We start from the raw sequence: 20,478 nt of genomic DNA, 5'->3' as shown, positions 1-20,478 counted from the left end.
TTTGCATTACAGATTGAGTTTGATCCAATGCAAAGGTTGAATGCCAATCTCACTATTAATTTTCATCATCTTGGGTGGAAACAGTTGACAAGGAAGTTAACCATCCATGAAGAGTTTGCTAACTTACAAGTGACAATTGATTTGATGAACAAATGAAGGGGGAAAAAGCACATAAAGGGAAAAGAGAATTCATCTCACAGATTTTCTTTTTTTTTTTTCCTAGAGGAAATACAGAAATGGTCATTTCCAATTCTGTTTTTTCCTTAAAAGGACTGGAATTTCTGTTTAAATGTGACTTGGCATGCACTGAGATTTTTCCAAGGACTGATGTTAAGGGAAACTCCCCTGAAATTATAAGAGGCCAGGGATGGTTAATTTATGTTTATAACAGGTAAAGTATTATTTAAAATTTTTCCAACTTAAGTTTACATTCATACTTTCTGAATATGCCTTGGTGGTCACTGACATAAAATATATCTGAATAATCTGTGTTTAATAATAGAAAAAACCTATTTCATTAAAATTGATTTTGAAATCACTTAATTCCTGACTATTTCCCTACTCTAGCGAGTTTTCTAATCTTTATGTCCTTTAATGAGAGTAATACAAAAACAAATGTTTAAGCCTACTGATACACATATTTAAAATAATGCAAGTCAAAGATATAAAATAAGTGCAAACAATATAAAAACAATTTTTGTCTATGTAGGGTCAGGGAACAAACAGCTACAATTTGGCATTTAAAATTTCACTAGTTTTAGGCCTTCTAATTTTAAAATAATTTGTTTTGTTACCTACAGTCATATTTTTATATTTTAACACTGGAAGAAGGACACTGTCATGTAGTAAGGAGAAGAACGTTAAGTCTTGAGCCTTAATCCTATTCTTTTTCTGTTCTATTTGAGTCTGAGTTTCCTTGCAGAAAAATTAGAGTGTTTGTATAGATACTCACTAATGTTCACTGAAGTTAGAATATTTTATGATCTATGAATAAAGACCTTTATTTGTAAAATAAAAGATAACATAACGAAAACAATTAAGAATTATATTTTATTCAGGTTGCACTACATACAACTTTTATGCTGAATTTTTAAGAAAGGGAAGTCGTTGCCTGACCACTGCGCTGCACACCTGAAGCTGAAGCTGAACAATATTGAGTGTCAATTGTAATTAAATATACATATAGTCACGGGATATGGAGTACAGCACAGGGAATAGAGTCAATGGAATTGTAACAGCTATAGACAACGTTAGAGGGGTAGTAGGTTGGGGGAGGGTTATCACTTTGCGAGGGGTGTAAATGTCTAACTATGTAGTATATTGTTTTGTACACCTGAAACTAATAATAAATAAATAAATGAAAGGGAAGTGGTTGATTAAAAATAGAAAACACTAGGGAACACCACTTTTCCACCATCTTTCCACAAGCTGGTTTCAATGTGCTACTTACTAAACTAAGAGCAGAAAATGAATAGATAGATGAAGCAGAAACACTGAGATTAGACTGGTTGCTCAGTGATCCACGGAGAAATTAATGTAGTTTTTACATTTTACCTTTAAAAACATATTTTCCACAAAGGAAAACAGGAATATGAGACAGATTAGTTACCTTCCATTTCTGACAGATAGGACATCAGGCAGAGTTGGAGTTAACTATTTTCCTCATATAGTGCTAAGAGCCCTCTCTTTAGAGTATTGGTATTTTGATGGACAGAAGAAACACAGTTTATTTTTATCCATTTAAAATTTTTTTTTATGAAAAAGAAAGCTTTATGGGTTCTTTACTCTGTATACCATTAGGCTGACCTTATAGTTGCACAGAACTAAGAAGTAAAAAGAATGATGATAGTAACTGTGATAATGATTAAAATCCTTTATCTTTCAGGAAAACTGTCTATCAATGTTCTATGAATCTTACTCGGAAAACAAATGAAAAGGTATCGGGCAAACATAAGAGTACCTCGGTAGTTGATGATTTCTGTCCCAAGCACCGGAGTCATCTCCAGGACTGTGATGAAGGCTTTGTCCATAGACGTTAGGGGAAAAGGAGACATTCGGTGTCTTCTAGCCACCTTGGTGATATCGACAGCACTGTGACCTAAACAGGAAGACAATTAACTAAGAATATGATGCTGGCACAGGGATTAAAAAATGGGAATGATACATAAATATCAACAACTCTATTTCTTATGTCTGCAAATAAAGATTACAAGGTGAGAAATTTTCTCCTGCTTCCAAAATGTAGCCTGCTTTGGTGGAACTTGAAATGACATTAGCAATTTTACATCATGTGTCAAAACTTGGTGAACTTTAATGATGATATTGCCTAATCCTTTTTTAGTGTTGCTACGTATCACGGCATTGTTCTAATTTAACTTATTAATCTTCACAACAACCTTATTGGGAGGCAGCATTATTATCTTTATTTACACATGAGGAAAGAGAGGTATAGAGAGATTATATATCTTGGACTCAATCACAGAACTAGTAACAGAAGAGCCACAATTCAAAACTAGGTAGCTGGCTTCAAAGTCCATGTCCTTAACCACTATATTGAACTTTATTTCACTTAATGAGATAGTTAGTAAAATGAAAAACCCAAACTTGAATTTTTTAGGGTTTCACAGGAAATTTTCTTTCCTCTGAAAAATGTCATAGAAAAAAGTTATTTAGCTATTCCCGACATAACCTCATTTAGTCCCATAGCATTAATATTACCCATACACTAAAACTCCTAATTTTATATCTCTAATCCCAACCTCTATCCTTAACTACAGATTTGTATGTAACCCAAATAGCTGGTGAATAAGACTGTTACTTGGATGTGTAACAGTCAATTCAAACCTTATTTGTATATCCCTACCCTCCTATCCTACCCACACAACATGTTACTCTTGCAATTCCCACTTCAGTAAACACCAACTCCATTCTTCCTGTTATTAGTCTAAAACCTTGGAGACAGCCTTGATTTTTCTTTTTCTCAGAACCATATCTAAACTACCTTTGAGATATCTCTAGAATCTGATCATTACTCACCATCTCCACGAATATTTGGAACTATCATTTCCTGGGAAACTGAATAGTCTCCTAACTGGTCTCCCTGCTTCTGTCCCTGTCCACTTACATTTAGGATCAGTCACAGTGATCCTTTTGTTTATTTATTTATTTATTATTGGGGAAGGGGTACAGGACTTTATTGGGGAACAGTGTGTACTTCCAGGACTTTTTTCCAAGTCAAGTTGCTGTCCTTTCAGTCTTAGCTGTGGAGGGCACAGCTCAGCTCCAGGTCCAGTTGCCGTTGCTAGTTGCAGGGGCCATAGCCCACCATCCCTTGTGGGAGTCGAACCGGCAGCCTTGTGGTTGAGAGGATGCGCTCCAACCAAATGAGCCATCAGCTCAAGGTGCCACATTCAATCTTAGTTGCAGGGGGTGCTGCCCACCATCCCTTGCGGGACTCGAGGAATTGAACTGGCAACCTTGTGGTTGAGAGCCCACTGGCCCATGAGGGAATTGAACCGGCAGCCTTCAGAGTTAGGAGCACGGAGGTCTAACCGCCTGAGCCACCGGGCCGGCCAGTGATCCTTTTAAATTTTAAACAGTCTTGTGCTAATCTCTGCTCTCAATCTTCCAACGACTTTCCATTTCACTCAGAGTAAAAGCTTTGCTATGGCTTACAAAGCCCAACATATTATGGCTCCCACTGTTCTAAACTGTTATCCCCCCCTTGTTAACTGTCCTCTAGCTATACTAGTTCCTTGTTTGTCTTTGATCAGCCAAATACATTTCTTTTTAAGGTCTTTGTTGTTTTCTCTACTTGGACCTTTCTTCCCCAGATACTATAGCTCCATCTATCCCTCATTTTTTTTCATGTCTTTGCTAAAATATTACATCAGAGGGCTTTTGTTAAACATCCTATGTAGAATACACCTACCATCACTCTTTATTCTCCTTACCCTAGTTTACTTTCCTACATGGACACACACTCACACACGCACACACACAGATATGGATATCCATATACCTATAATAGATAATATATACTTATATTTATTTGTTTATAGCCTTCTTCTTCTAAGTACAGTGTAAGCTCCAAGAAAGCAACAAATTTATCTTTCTGTTCACTGTTGTTATATCCAATACCTAGAATAGTTATTTGATATATCACAGGCAATAAAAAAATAAGTATTTGCTGAATTAGTAAATGAATCATACAAGGACAAAAAGGGACTTCTTAGAACACTATATCCTTATTGATAAATAACTTGGCTTTTTCTTTGAAACCTTAAGGGTCTATAGCCCAAAGGGTAAACACACAAGGAGTAACTGCAAACACTGTTGTTTGGCTGTTCTCTCGCTCTCATTTGTAAATTGGAAATTGCAGTGTGGATATCTATCAGCCGGAAAAAATATTCTCCATCTTTAAAATAATTTTTTATATTGTTTATATTTTTCTTATGGCACCTACCACTCTCTACCTTGTTACAGACATTTAAATGTTTGTCTTACTTATGTTAGTGAACGGTAAACTCCTTGAAGGTAGGATTTATATCTTATTAATCTTTGCATCCTTTGCCATTTTTAGAACAGTGCTTTCCTTATACTTACAGTACCAGGAGTTACTGAAGAAATACTTGAGGTATGAATGAATAGCAAATCCTTCAAACAAAGTCAAAAGTTGGGAAGGGAAAAACAATGGGCGTTTCCTGCTCTGCGCTTTTGCTTCTCTAAGCTCTTCAATATTTATACACTCTCTGCACAAAGAGACTGCCTCAGTGGATAAATAATCCAAACTTCGATTATTATGGGTTAATACTGGTCTCTGGCTAAACTATTTATATGTTATCACAGGAGCCTTCTGGATATATAACAAATTAACTGAAAGGAATGTCTCAAAGGAGGAGACTCCTAATTCTCTGGCACAGAGAGAGGTGTGTGTGTGTGTGTGTATGTGTGTGTGTGTGTGTGTGTTTGTGTTTTCAACAAATATTTACTGAGCACTTTCTATATGCCAAGAGGCTTCTTCCCACTCAAGACCCACCCAAAATCACACAGTAATAACAGTCAGCTACTTCACCAATAAAGAAGGGTTACTTGGTCCTATAAATATGAGAAAAACAGTATTTGTAACTGATCTTCTACACACAAGAATAAAATGAATGAAACAGATAATCACTGCTCTTTTAAACTAAAAGGAACAAGTAAAAAACATTAACACACCTAGTTCTGTTTTATCACACAATATGCAGGATGACTATTTATCCATATATGATTCCATTTAACAAAAGATTGTAGCCCAAATAGGTTAGAAAGCCATTGATCTACGTGATGCAGTACTCTCATTCTCAAGTCAAAGTGGACAAACTGCTCCGGGACAGCACCGGGGACACACTCAGAGGTGCCAGCAGCTGGAGGACGTGGCTGAGGACACAGCAGCCACATGCACCGCAGGGGCTCTTCTGTAGGCCTCATGAGGGCAGCCCATTTTTAGAAAGCGTACACTCCCAAAAGAAATCTGGTGAGCAAATAGTTATGTTTTCTGGTTTGATTTGTTTCCATTTTTAAAAGAAATACAATTTCAACTGTTTTCTGATGTTGACACCAGTGATTTAGAAGAAGCTTCAAAATAAAGCTTCAGAAAATTTAAGAAGAGTTATCTCTGACCGCTATTATTTCACGTTACAACACCAAAGCACTCAATCAGGCAGGAAAAAGGATCAAGAAGTGGTTTCTCTCACACCCAAACCCTCTTTTTAATTCTGAGCCTAGTACAGGAATCTGATAGAAGAGAAAAAACTTGAGGAAAAAAAAAGTATGACGGCCAGATGGGTTATAGCCTAGCATCAGTGGTCCATAAACTCCATTTAGGCAGAAGTAGGGATCGAAGAAAAGAATCATTTTTTAAAAAGAAGGTTATAATGAAAAGAAGTTTGGTTTTTGGATAGAGACAATATCCAAAATTTGAGAGAAAATTTGGATAGAATTTTTTTCTACAAAGCAAAAACTATTTCATGGCCACAAATATATTCTGGTAGCTACTTTACAAATGAATACCAATTGTCACAAAGAGAATCTGTGAGGGCATTAGCTCCATTCAATACTACAAAACAAAACAAAACAAAGCTAACATGTGAAAATATGCCCTACAGAGAAGATTATAGTGTTCAAGGGAATATTTATTTTAATTTACAACAGTAAAATTAGCAGGTGATGTACGGCTGTTAGTGATAATTTGTAGGAAGGCTAGCTACTTGAACAAAAATAAACTAGAGAGTGCTTTAGGATATGGGATCTTTATATAGGAGTGGGAGTGTGGATGGGGAAAGGAAGTCTAGACATCCTCCCCACTAGTAGTTGTCCAAACTGAGCAAAGACTAACAGGTTGCGTATAACATCTACACTGAGACCATTTTTTTGCTATGGGTTTAATTTTCTGAACTAGATTTGTAGGGTTAAGCGATACAAAATTAGCCACAGATTGATGATCTAAAGATTTCTCTAACAAGCCCAGGTTTCCATAAGTAGAACTGAATTTGTCTCTTATATTTTCTGGCGCATAAGTCTAGACATGGGGTTGATTATATTAGTTCAGAATCTTTGCAGGTAAAGTACTCAAAATGTTATTGAGATTTCCTATCTCCTATGCAGCAGCTACAATCACTAAAAAGACTATAAAAGAAGTCAGTGTAAAAACAGTACAGGTCCACTCAGGATTGCATCATCACAGACATGTTTTAATACTAATGGTAATGTCTACAAGGTACAAGCCCTGCACAGAGACACAGAAATGGACTCCTTTCTACTAAGTAGAGTAGGCAGGGATCTTCGTTATGCAGCTGTAACCTTTTTTTCTGTGGCATGGCCATCTTGAAATGGAGCTGCTTATACCAATGAAATTATTTTTCACACTTCAATTGTATTCTTTTTAACCTGCCAATTCTTAATATACAATGTTTCATCTTGGCTTGAAAATCCATCTTCTAAATTAGCAGTAAATGAAGAGAAAATGCTTTCAGAAGACTGGACAGAATATAATAGAAACAAGATGTTTATGCAGGTTCTTCTTGATTAAATTCAAAACCTCAAGAGGAAACTTTATTCAAAACAATCAGTAAGAGATTTCCCCAATTATCTAAAGTATGAATCATTATTCATTCTTTGGATATAAAGAAAATCTCAAGGAAGAAACTTGTTTTCCCCAACTAATATTACTGCCTCTATTTTCTCATAGTATTTGCACTGAATACTAGGCTTGAATTCCTTGTATTTCTACTTCCTGGATCTTTCTGTACAGAAACCACCTAAGATAATGAATACCTTTCCCAGGAAACTTAAAGAGAGAAAATAATAGTAATTTTTTCAGGTTAAATATCTAGCGACTTTGGAAATTCAAAGAATGTGTGGTTCTGATATACAAAGCATTTAGTCTTTCATATAAATGTCTCAAATTAAGTGAAATCAGGTACAAGACTCTCAGGAAACAATGGCAACAGTAAAATTTGTAGGCTCTGTATTACAGGGCATTTTGTACATGTGAAAATAATTTCTTTTGTTGTTTTAAATTTTATTTTAATAGTTTCATAAATTTTGTACTTCTTGATTCAACATAACGAGCCTTGTAGCATTTCTGATAAAACCTAGAAACCATGGCTGAAAGGATTGTGTTATTTTCTAGAGCTGTATAAGAAATATTACAGGAAAGTACCTTTGACATTTCTGTGCATCAAGATTATAAAACAGGGCATTGTTGTCACAAATTTTTGCTGTCTAATTTATATCAATGGTTCGCTATCACCCATAGGATAAAATTCAAACTCCTTAGAGGAGTATATAAAACCCTTCTTTGCTTCCTTTTCAGCCTCACCACTCATTATTCTATCACTTAGAAAATTGATTCCAGGGACAGCCAGATGGCTCAGTTGGTTAGAGTGCGAGCTCTGAACAATGGGGTTGCCAGTTCCGTTCCCACATGGGCCAGTGAGCTGTGCCCTCCACAACTAGATTGAAGACAACGAGCTGCCGCTGAGCTGCCAGAGGGGTGACTGGATGGCTCAGTTGGAGTGTGAGCTCTCAACAAGGTTGCCGGTTCAATTCCCGCATGGGATGGTGGGCTGTGCCTCCTGCAACTAAGATTGAAAATGGCGACTGGATTTGGAGCTGAGCTGCGCCCTCCACAACTAGATTGAAGGACAAGACTTGGAGCTGATGGGCCTTGGAGAAACACACTGTCCCCCAATATTTCCCAATAAAATAAAATAAAAAAAGAAAATTCATTCCATTGTAGATATTGGAATACACCATACTATTTTATATTTTCCTACCTTAGTATGTATATGATGTTCTTTTTGCCTAGAATAAATTTTCTCTCATCTTTTTGTTTTCCTGGGAAATTATTATTCTTCCTTCACAACTTTCTTTGGTAAGGAAATACTCAAATAATGATGGTAACATGTCAAAAGGATCTTGGAGTCAACTTGAAGAGATTCCCTTTGGCCAAACCTGAGACAACTTAAGAATCAAAATTAATTAGGAGAGTAGGAGATTATATAATGCATTTAATAAAACAAAAATAAGCACCCGTTAGCTTATGCTAATATAAATAACATAAATAAATGATTAAATAAAATTCTTCCTTACAACAGAATGCCAACTGATAAATGAAGAAATGTTGGAATTAGAAAGTCACCACTTGGCAAATATCATAATAATAACTGGTTCAGGCAAAAATCATCAATGGATACTAAAACTAGAAAGTGATAAACTTCAAGAAAAATAACATATTTATATTATTTCAGTGTATATCCCCAGAAGATTCTTTAAAAAAAATTTTTTTTTTATTAAAAATATAGCTACTGTATTTCCCCAAAAATAAGACAGGGTCTTACATTAATTTTTGCTCCAAAAGACACATTAGGGCTTATTTTCAGGGGATGTCTTATTTTTCCATGTACAACAATCTACATTTATTCATTTACAACAATCTACATTTATTCATTTATTCATGTACAAAAATCTACACTTAATCAAATACAGTCATGTCATCTTCTTTTGGAACATTGTCATAACTCTCCAAACTCTGAATTCCGGCTTGAGTTTCTTGTGACTCCATTTCCTGTGGAGCCATTGGCCCCAATCTCTCAGGTCCAGCAATAGAGCTCTCCTTAAATGAGCACTTATTGTCCATGCAGCCTGCTCGTAGTGTATTGGTAACACAGCTGTCAGTGATTTTATCCCATGAATTCTTCATCCAAGTCACGACCTCTTGCAGGCTAGCTTAACAAAGTTTCCATGCTGGTTTCTCTCCATTATATTTTCAATGTAGTCATTGATTTCCATGCACAAATGGTCCTTGAAGGGCTTACTTATTGCAATAACAAGAGTCTGGAGATAGCAGTCATTCCTGCGGGAATCATTATTTGATATATTCTTCTCTCTGCAACAAAGTTCTTCAGTCTTTAGCGCGCTGAGTGCTGGCTGAATCCCAGACTAGCAGACCTCTATGGCCACTGCACAAAATAAGTGGCAGCATTAAATTGACCCACTTACTTATAACTGCTTGTGTGCACCAGGCTTCTTTGGTTTCAAGACATAAATGCCTGAAAGATGTTCAACCTTATCTTTCTTGCCCTTAGTGATGATTAGAGGTGGGGATTTCTTGCCATCCCGATGAATTGCCAAAATACAGGTAACACGTGCACTTTAGTAACAGTGGAGGGAATGTAGATTGATGAGGCACCCCTCTGATCAATTGTCGTTTGAGATCCTTGGCCCATAAACACTGTAGTTTCATCCACAGCAATCATGTTGGAGAGCTGGTATTTAGAAAAGTCGATGACATCAACAACGGACTTGAATGCAGGTTCACATTTAATAATGTCAGTATATTCCAGCTTGAACAGTGTTGTCGAATTTAGAGACAGTTCATATCACTGAAAGAAGCTATCCAGACAGTGTTGTGATGCTTTGAATTCTTCTGGGGAATATTTCTAACTGTGGTGCCATCGCAAGAGCAAATGCTTGAATATCAATCCTGTGCACAATTAAAGCCTTTGCTATTAGCAATCCATTCACAGATGATGTCTTCCACCTCAGGAAATAATGGTTGCTGACCTGATCTACACTTGCACTTCTTAGCATTTCCCTCGTCCACCTGTTGACTGAGGTTATCGTACTCTGCTTGCCATTTTTGGACCATTCGGAGATCCAACTTCTTCTCTTTGCACAAAGCCGTAAGGTTCTTGCCCCAGGAGTCCTCCACGATTCCTTTCTTGTACTCAACGGAATAGCTCTTCCTTTTTGCACTCATCTTGTCTGGGGATCAAAATATTATTCCCTTTAAATCTATCATTAAATTAAGTGTTAATTGAAGACTTATGAGACAGGAGTGGCAACAAAAATGATGACAGTTAAGAATGATGGCCCACACAAAAGCAATGAAAAATTGCAGGCTCCAAAATTCAGAAAACGTTTCTTTATTTCACACGAGTGCATTAAGTACGTCTGTTACAACAAACGACCTACTGATTTATGAAGATTCATATTAGACACAACCATGTCTGTTTATTATTAAGTGTGTGTGTTATTCGTGCATTGTGTCTGTACTCCCATTGGTCATTCGGCAATAAGTCTCGAGTTCATCTGTTTACATAGGCGTTTACCTCTTGTCCAAAGGCGCCCACTTGGGTATTTACAAATAATTATAATTTATATTATCATTTATTTTAAGTATTAATATCAATAACATTATTTATTTATATTTCATATTAATATTATTTTATAATTCAATACATCTGTCATGTGTTGCAATGGACGTACTAAATGTGTCCATCTGTCTGATGATCTTAATGGGGTCTTATTTTTGGGGTAGGGCTTATATTATGAGCATCCTGAAAAAATCATGCTAGGGCTTATTTTCCAGTTAGCTCTTATTTTCGGGGAAATACGTTAAATATGTTAGTTTCAGGGGTACACCATAATTATTCAACATTTATACAAGGTGTGATCAAACAATATGGTGAATGTTTAAATTAAAAAAATTATTACAGTAAAAGACACATTGCCATTAATCCCCCTCAAAATACCCGCCCTTGCTTTGAACACAGTTATCCCATCGTTCTTACCACTTTCTGAAGTAGTTCTGGAAGTCCTCTTTCATGAGTGTCTTTAGATGTGCTGTCGTGGCTGCTTTGGTGCCCTGAATCAATTCAAAATGTTTTCCTTTCATGGTCATTTTGATTTTGGGGAAGAGCCAGAAGTTGTATGGTGCCAGATCCGGTGAATAAGGTGGATGAGGACACACTGCAATGTTTTTGACAAAAACTGCTGTATCAGAAGTGATGTGTGACATGGAGCGTTATCATGATGGAGGATGAAGTAAAGACACTCACAGAAGAGGATTTCCAGAACTGCTTCAGAAAGTGGCAAGAACGCTGGGATAAGTGTGTTTGAAACCAGAAGGAGTATTTTGAGGGGGATTAACAGCAATGTATCTTTTACTGTAGTAATTTTTTATTATTTAAACATTGACCATATCTTTTAATCACACCTTATATACCTAAAGAAGTGATCACCATAAGTCCAACAACAATCTGACACCATACTATGCTATCACAATAGTACTGACTACATTCCTTATACTGTATATTACATTCCTAAAACGTATTTGTTTTATACCTGGAAATTTGGACTTCTTATTCCCTTTCACCTTCCCCCCCTTTAAAAGTTTTTCAATTACAGTTGAATTTCAAATATTATTTTATATTAATTTCAGGTGTATAGCATAGTGGTTAGACATTTATATAATTTATGAAGTGATTCCCCTGACTAGTCTAGTACCCACCTGGCACTATACATAGTTATTACAATATTATTGACTATATTCTCTATGCTTCACTTTACATCCTCAAGACTATTTTGTAACTACCAATTTGTACTTCTTAATCCCTTCACCTTTTTCACCTTGCTCCCCAATCCCCTCCCATTTAGCATCTCAACAAATCTAGTACCCAGAAGATTTTTAACTACAAAACAAAATAGTAATTTTACAGTGGAGGAACCTGACATACACCATCTTAACAAACTGATCAAAGTTAATATCACCAATAATGGGACAAAATTACCTCATGGGCATCCAGATATGATGCACTGAGAAGGACACTACATCACATATGAGGTATTACTGACAAAAATGCATAACCTGAATCAAACCATGAGGAAACATCAGAAAAATCTAAATTTGATGGACATTCTACAAAACGACTGACCTATACTCTTAAAAAATGGCAAGGTTGTGAAAGACAAACAAAACCTCTGATATTGTTCCAGATAAATGAGCCTAAAGACAGATGATAGCTGAAAGTAATGCATGATTCTGGACTGGATCCCAGATCAGAAGAGAATGGTTTTTTTTTTTTTTCCTTTTGCTATAAAGAATATTATTAGGAAAACTGGCAAAATGTAATTTAAGTAAGATTATATAATAGTATTGTGGCAAGGTTCATTTTGTGATTTTGATAATTGCACTGTGGTTATGTAAGAACACTTTTCTTCCTTTCTTTTCTTCCTTTTTTAAAAAGGAAATATACATTTGAAGTAGGGGTAAAGAAGCATCATGTCTGTAATATATTCATAAATATTATAATTTAGGAAAATATGTATATTAATATATGTGGAGAAATGATAAAGCAAATGTGGCAAAATGCTAACATTTAGTGGCATTTGGATGAAAGACATACAGGAATTATTTGTTCTATTCTTGCAACTTTTCTAAAGTTTAAAATTATTTCTAAATAAAAACAAAACAAAACCCTTTTTCAGTAGTCCCTCCTTTATGAAACAATGCAAAACTATTCCATTATTTTCTGCACAAAGGCACTATAAAATACTCTATTTTAGGGTTCTCATTGCATATTGTATTAAATATTTTACAGTAATTACACTTATTTATATACATGTCTGTTTCTTAACTAGATTATCAGCTCTTTAAGAAAGAAAAAAGTGTCTTAACAGCAATGCCCAAAAATGCTGTGCACACAGTGGTCACAAAGAAAATTTCTGTTGAATGAGTTTCTAAATGCTTGATTTTAATCAGTCTAGAATATATATATACTGACAAAGAAGATGGGATGCATAGATAAACACTATATACAATTTCAAACCTTATTCTGGTCAATAATTTCCATGTTCTTTTTACTATAATTATCCATTAAAAAAATTGCAAACATATTTTAACAATGAAAACAAAGGTTTTTCCTCTACCTTTTTGTTAAAAAGTGGTGAAAGAACAAATGTAGTAGGGAAAAGAAAAAACAGATTAAGAAAATATGACAATAACCATTTTTAGCTAAGGTCAAGTAATCAGGGAAATGGAAAATTACGTTTGCTCAATGTACTGTGTTTCCCCCAAAATAAGACCTAGCCGGACAATCAGCTCTAATGCATCTTTTGGAGCAAAAAATAACATAAGACCGGGTCTTATTTTACTATAATGTAAGACTGGGTCTTATATAATATGGTATAACACGGTATGTACTACCAAGTTTATGATTAAATGATAACAGTGGAAACACTGTAAGTAAATTTTTATAGGTTATTTTTGAGGTCAGGAAGTTTAATCTACAGAAAAATTATAAGACCAAAAGGAGGGAAAAGTAATTTATTTCCCATGGTCAGGTGTGAACTGTTTTTATAACTGTCTTCCTTTGGCTTTTATTTTCAATTTGTCACATATAAGTAAGCTAAAAATACAACATTAAAAATAAATAGATAAAATTAGCTGAGAAAACAGGGTAAAAAGAGATGAAGTAAAAAAATGGAATTAAAAGATATGATATCTTTTAAATGATAAAATAGATTTGCTAAAATAATACTATAATATAAAATTATATTAAAAAGTTATCAATATAGGAGTCAAGTATGAATACTGCGAACAAAGAAAAACAAAGTATTTTGGCTTGAGGTGGTTTCACATGATAAACAGTTTTTCATGACTATGAAAAGCTTTATGGGGCTGGACTTTACTCCAGGTGTTCTTAAGGTGCTCTTGAGGAAGGCCTCCCATCGGGATCCCCGGGTTCTTGCCCTTATAGCAGCACTAGTGATGTATATACATTAATAATTGTGGGTACTGGTTATAGCCACCATGGCAAAGAAAAGTTCCAGACACAATTGTCCCCTGTACCTGTATCCTTCTTTCATTATATCTTTCTCCTCTCTGCTTACTAGTATACTTATAGGTATTTACCCTTTGTTTTGCCGTCATTTTGGTTCAGGAATATAAACCTCACAGCTTGTATATTACCTAATCTGGAATGTCTTGGTTCATTCCTGTCCTGTTATCTTATTTCTGGTTTGGAAACCTTTTTGGGTCTCTGAACTCCAGCTTGGTTTGTTACGCTAGTGGGATCCTTTTTTCTAACCCTAAATAGTCAAAAAGTTGACTAAGAATTCTCTTATTTCCCAAAGGAAGAGGTTGTCAGGATACAATTTCAGAGGCATTAACATAAGTGTCAATATATATATATATTACATATATCAGCTTCTATTTGGAATGTTTTCATTCTAAGAGTCACTGGTATTAAAATGCAAAATTAGTATTTTGTTTTCTTTAGTACGTTCTTGTTCTAAACGTTCTCTAGACAAAGGTAGAGAAAAAGTAATGTTTCTTTAGAAATGATAAACTATTATATCTCTAAAAGTGGAATCTGACAAGTGCCTTTTAAAGCCCTTTCTAAGCCTTAATTAGTCTTTATAATGCCCTGGGAAAACAGACCAAGAGAATTTCAGTCATCTTTGCAGTTAGAGGCATTTTATCAGTTCATAAAGTCACATTTCCCTTAGTTAATCTTCTTACATGATGCTGTTTCTCATATTATTAGGTATAAAAGCACATAAAGCTTCAACTTCCAGAATGCCCACCCTATATATTAACTTCAAGGACAGACTAATAAAAAAGTAAATTTCAGTTAATATCTTTTGTAAAATGTAAACTTTGTTAAACAAGATCTTTAAGCATGTGGTAGATATTAATTTATATAATTGAGAAAGAAAAATCTTAGAACAGGTGCTCATAGAGAATGAGTGAAATGTAAAGACTAAGTCAGTGTCATTGGTGAAAACAGAAATCTAGTTTTTAAGGTATTGTGCACATAGATAAGCTATAAAACCTATGTGGTTTACTCTATTGGGCACTTGATATGATCCCAATGGTCTTTCTATAGTCCTAAAAAGTGGGGTTAATTTACAACTAATTCTGCTGATACGAGTGCTATGGTTTTTTTTTTTTTTTATGATTACAACTGAATAAGTAAAATACTATCCAATGTACCATAATTATATGTAGTAGTTGTACTTATCCTTAAGTAGTAGGATGAAGGTGATGCTTTCTTTCCTACTTTTCTGTATTATTCAGATTCTTGACAATGATCATACATCACTTAAAAATATTTAGTAAATGCTTTTTGATTTGAAATAATTATTTTTTTAGTCCACCCCAGCCAATATTTTCCAAAGTCAGGCCAAATTCTGAGGTTTTAGGGAAACTTCTCAACAGCATCTCATTTAATTGTGTTTTTAACCATCAAATGCTTCCATTATCCTAGTGATAAAGTTCAGACTACCTAGAATAATGTACTAGGCCTTTCATGATCTGTCCTTTCTCCTCAACTTTTTCTCTCTTTGGTTCCACATACATTTATTCCAACTATAGAAAACAGTAATTTCTAGTATACAGCATGATTTTGTCACACACCTGTCTCAACTGCCCTTCTCATTCCAGTCCAACGAGCAAACACCTGCTGATCTTTTAAGACTATGAAAATGAGGTACGCAGCATATCAGTGTAAGGTACTGTAATTTATATATCGCCCCAGTTAGAAATTGGGGGTGCTTCTTGCCTTTCTTACATTTCACATCCAGTTCCCAATCCTGTCAACTGTGATTCCTTAATATTTCAAAAATCCTGCTTTATTTTTCTATTTCTATTGCTTCAGCTTTAATTCAAGCTCTTATCAGATTCCTGCTTCTCATCTCACCCTGACTCAACTCATTCCCCACACAGTAGTAAATGTTATTTCAAAAGTTCAATTTGGTCATTTCGTTGTTTAAACTCCTTTACTGGCCTTTACAATAAAGTCCAAACCCATTAGCAAGGCAATTAGGAGGTTCACCTGAAAAAACTATACGGCCAATTGGAGGTTCTGATCTGCTAACTTCTCCAGCCTCTTCTTTCCCTTATTCTCCTCCACTTCCTCCCTCGTCTCCTCCTCCTCCCCCCTCCTCCAACTATACCCTCTCCTCCATTTGTGTGTCACAATGACTGGAGCATGGTAAATAATCCATAAGTGTTAGATACTTACATCAATATTATTTTTAATAGAGCCATTATCTGAGAGAAATGGACTTAAACTCAGGTGGGGAGAGTACTTTGAATAAAGCAGCTCCATTTGTGCCCACACATCACTATCCACTCTTTTCTACCCTGCTCTGTGCTCCCAAGGGTTGAACGTTTATGGATAGAACAGTCTCCCTGACCCTGTGGCTTCTGCTTGAGTTCAATGGGAAGCACTGGTGAAAGAATGGAGAACAGAAGAAGAGTACAGACGAGGTATTTATTCCTTTGGTCTCCTGTCTGCTGGTTGGCAGTGGCTATGTTCCTCTAATGAAAACCATCAATTCTGTGAGGCAGTCCTCACTAACACATTTGTTTTAGATTACATAACTGCTCCCTTCCCTGGCTACTTGAGGCTTAGCGCAATTCCCTGCTACTGCTAGCTCCCAAAGTTCTCAACTTCTCCTGTTTTTCCTTAATTCTGGCCATTCTGTTGTAACTCATTCCTTCAATAAATTCTCCTTCATTATCCTGTGTGAGTGTGTCATCTGACACCTGCCAGGACTAAGTAATACAGCAGCCAAGGTGAGACTGGACACAACATGTTTCAGAAAGAATGTAGAGGTCAGTATGGTGAGAGCACTAAATTCTTAGTGGGGGTCAGTGGGACTTGAGGCCAGAAAAGGAACTAAAACCAGATTGTGGAGGTCCTTGAATGCGAGGCTTTGGAGTTTGGATTTTTATCATGTAAGTCAATGGGAAACTATTTGTACAACTTTAGCATGTAAGTCAACACTGTCAAGTTTTTAACCATGGGAGTGATACCCATAAAGATTTCGTGTCAGCAACAAGTTTTACCACAGAAAGGTTAAAAGACTAGCTCAAAGCCACATGCATAAACAGACAGAAGGCCAGGATGAAAGGACCAGATCTCCAGGTTTTTAGTCAGGTGTGCTTCCTCCTATACCACACAAGGGCAACTTTCTTTCCTCCAACTTCATTCACTAAATAGGAACTGAATACTCTCTCTCTATAAGGCGCTTTGATGTTGAGATAAAGGAGATTCCTATTTTCCACGGTCTCATGGAACAAATACATCAGGCTGTGTTTTAAGGAAAAAGTGAAAAATCCTATAAATGCTTATCTTTTAATGTAAAAACAAAATACTATGTCTGATAACTCAGAAAAGTGAATAACTATTTCTGATGGAACAAACTGTAAAATTCATAGAGGAGGTGACAACTGAGTTGAGCTTTAAACAGTAAGAAAAAGGGAGAAACATTTGAAACAGAATGAGCAAAATAACAGAGATTTCAAAGTACACACTTTCGTAGAATGAGGAATTGCCTAATGAGGGTAGAGGTTGGAGGTGGAGAGGATGAAATATGTGTAAGGCATAATGCTGGTCAATTCAGCTAAGGACAAATTTTGAAGAGACTTGCTACTGTAGAAAACAGAGAGCTATTCCAGATTTGTTTTATAGAGAAGTGATACATACTTAAAGATGTAATACTTGGCTGATGGCAGATTGGAAGGAAGAGAGACTGCAGATAGAGCAGTTAGTATGCTACTACAGTCTTAAGGGTGAAAGATAAAGAAGGCCTGAACTGATACAATAGGAATTGGAAAAGGGATATTTGAAGAGCCATAAAAAAGGGTTCAATGACTGTGCTTTGGGAAAGAGAAGGTAAATATTATGGTGAGATTTCAAGTTTGGTAAATAGTGTAGGTGTGAGTGTCATTAATTAGGGAGCATTACAGAAAGAGCATGGAGGTAAGGGTACTAAATTTGGTTTCTGATGAGGAAAATGTGAGAAGCCAGGAAGACATCAAGGGGAGAGTCCAGTATGTAACAGCAAGGGGAATCTAGAGTTTGGGAAAGAAGGACTATATTTACTAGTCGTTAATAAGCAGCTGATAAATCTAATAATATACATTTCCTTTTTTACCGTCTCAACAATTTATAGGCATACAGTACAATTTTGTTAACTATATGCACACTATTGTACAACAGATCTCTAGAAATTTTTCATCTTGTGTAACTGAAAGTCTATCCCTGTGGAACAATAATGCCCCATTTTACTCCTCCCTCCAGCTTCTGGCAACCGCCATTTTATTTTCTGTTTCTATGAGTTTGATTACTTTAGATACCTCAGATAAGTCAAATCATGTAGTATTTGCCTTTTTGTGACTGGCTCATTTCATTTAGCACAACATCTCAAAGTTCATTCATGCTGTAGCATATGACAGGATTTCCTACCTGATTCCCTCAGATTTGGGATGTTTTCTGCCATTATTTCTTCAAATAAGCTCTTTATTTCTTTGTCTCTCTCCTCTCCTGGGACTCTCATGATAAATATATTGGCTTGTTTGATATTGTCCTATAAGTCCCTTTGGCTTTCTTCACTTGGCTTCATATTTTTGTTTGTTTTTTTTGTTCCTTTAACTTGATAATTTCAAATTATCTTTTTTCAAGTTCTTGCTTCTGCTTGAATGTTTCTAGTAAAGTTTTCCATTCAGTGATTGTAGTATTTAGTCCCAAAATTTCTGTTTGGTTCTCTTCTTTTATAGTTTCTATCTCTATGTTGATATTCTCATTTTGATCATGCATTGTTTTTCTGATAGTTTTCTATCTTTGTTCTCCCATTGAAAATTTAGCTTCAAGAAAATTACTTTGAATTCTTTGTGAAGAAATTTGTAGATTTCTGCTTATTTGGGGTTTGTTTCTGGAGATTAATTTGTTCATTTGATTGGGCTATGTTTCTCTGTTTCTTCATGTGTCTTGTAATTTGTTTGCTGAATTTGTGCATTTGGAAAAATAGCTGTATCTCCCAGTCTTTATGGACTGGTTTCACATAGGAGAAGACTGTCACCAGTCAGCCTAGCTGGAGGTTCGGGAGCCTATGAAACCTTTTTTGGGTGATGTAACTTCCATGTGTAATTTCCATGTGTAATTTCTAACCAGAGGTTTGCTGGTTTCTTTTTCAGGAGCCCATAATCTCTTACACTCTCTCTACTTCAAGATCTCAAGTGCTGCCTCTGCAAACCACCCTGCTCTCCATTATTTTCAGTGGCCTCCAGTATAATGTTAGCTGTTGGCTTGCTATATCTTGTCTTTATTATGTTGAGGTATATTCCTTCTATGCCTAATTATTAAGAATTTTTTTTTTAAATCATGAACAGATGTTAAACTTTGTCAAATGCTTTTTCTATGTCTATTGAGATGATCATATAATTTTTTCTCTCATTCTATTAATGTGATGCATCACATTTATTTACTTGTGTATACTGAACCATCCTTGTACCCCAGGGATAAATTCCACTCGATCATGGTGCATAATCATTGTAATGTGCTACTAAAATCAATTTGCTAGTATTTTACTGAACTTTTTACATCCATATTCATCAGGGATATTGGCCTGTAGTTTTCTTTCCTCATAGTGTCCTTTTCTGGCTTTGGTATCAGGGTAAGGCTGGCCTGGTAAAATGAGTTTGGGAGTGTTCCCTTCTCTTCAGTTTTTTGGAAGGTTTTGAAAAGAACTGGTGTTAAGTCTTATTTAAGTGTTCGGTGAAATTCACCATTGAAACCATCTGGTCCTCATTTTTCCTTTTGGAAGATTGATTTTTAAAAAGATTTTATTGGGGAATATTGGGGCACAGTGTGTTTCTCCAGGGCCCGCCAGCTCCAAGTCATTGTCCTTCAATTTAGTAGTGGAGAGTGCAGCTCAGTTCCAAGTCCAGTTGCCATTTTCAATCTTTAGTCGCAGGGGGCACAGCCCACCATCTCATGTGGGAATTGAACCAGCAACCATTTTGTTGAGAGCTGAGAGCTCATGCTCTAACCTGCTGAGACTTCCGGCCACCCCTCTGACAGTTCAGCAGTAGCTCGTTGTCTTCAATCTAGTTGTGAAAGGCTCAGCTCACTGGCCCATGTGGCAATTAAACTGGCAACCCTGTTGTTCAGAACTCACGATCTAACCAGGTGAGCCATCCGGCCGTCCCTGTTGGGAGACTTTTGATAACTCATTCAATCTCCTTACTAGTAATTGGTCTGTTCACAGTTTTTCTTTCTTCCTGATTCAGTCTTGGTAAGTTGTATGTTTCTAAGAACTTTTCCATTTCTTCTAGGTTGTCCAGTTTCTAGTTATATAGTT

The 20,478-nt window shown here is 35.8% G+C and overlaps 1 protein-coding gene across 33 annotated transcripts in view; it reads right to left on the bottom strand.

Moving 5' to 3' along the window:
* Positions 1 to 20,478, bottom strand: part of GPHN (gephyrin) — a 431,232-nt gene that overhangs the window by 89,295 nt on the left and 321,459 nt on the right. For all 33 annotated transcript variants that reach the window (XM_074327330.2, XM_074327331.2, XM_074327333.2 and 30 more), the window contains one exon: positions 1,961 to 2,098. In XM_074327330.2, coding sequence (XP_074183431.1) covers positions 1,961 to 2,098 — 138 coding nt within the window. The remainder of the gene's footprint in view (positions 1 to 1,960; positions 2,099 to 20,478) is intronic.

This window comes from Rhinolophus sinicus, chromosome 3, assembly GCF_057876585.1.
Source record: "Rhinolophus sinicus isolate RSI-liver-muscle chromosome 3, RSI-T2T, whole genome shotgun sequence".
In the NCBI taxonomy this organism is placed as follows: Eukaryota; Metazoa; Chordata; class Mammalia; order Chiroptera; family Rhinolophidae; genus Rhinolophus; species Rhinolophus sinicus.
The sequence above is the reverse complement of the archived record's forward strand: the minus strand, read 5'-3'. Positions and strand labels throughout refer to the sequence as shown.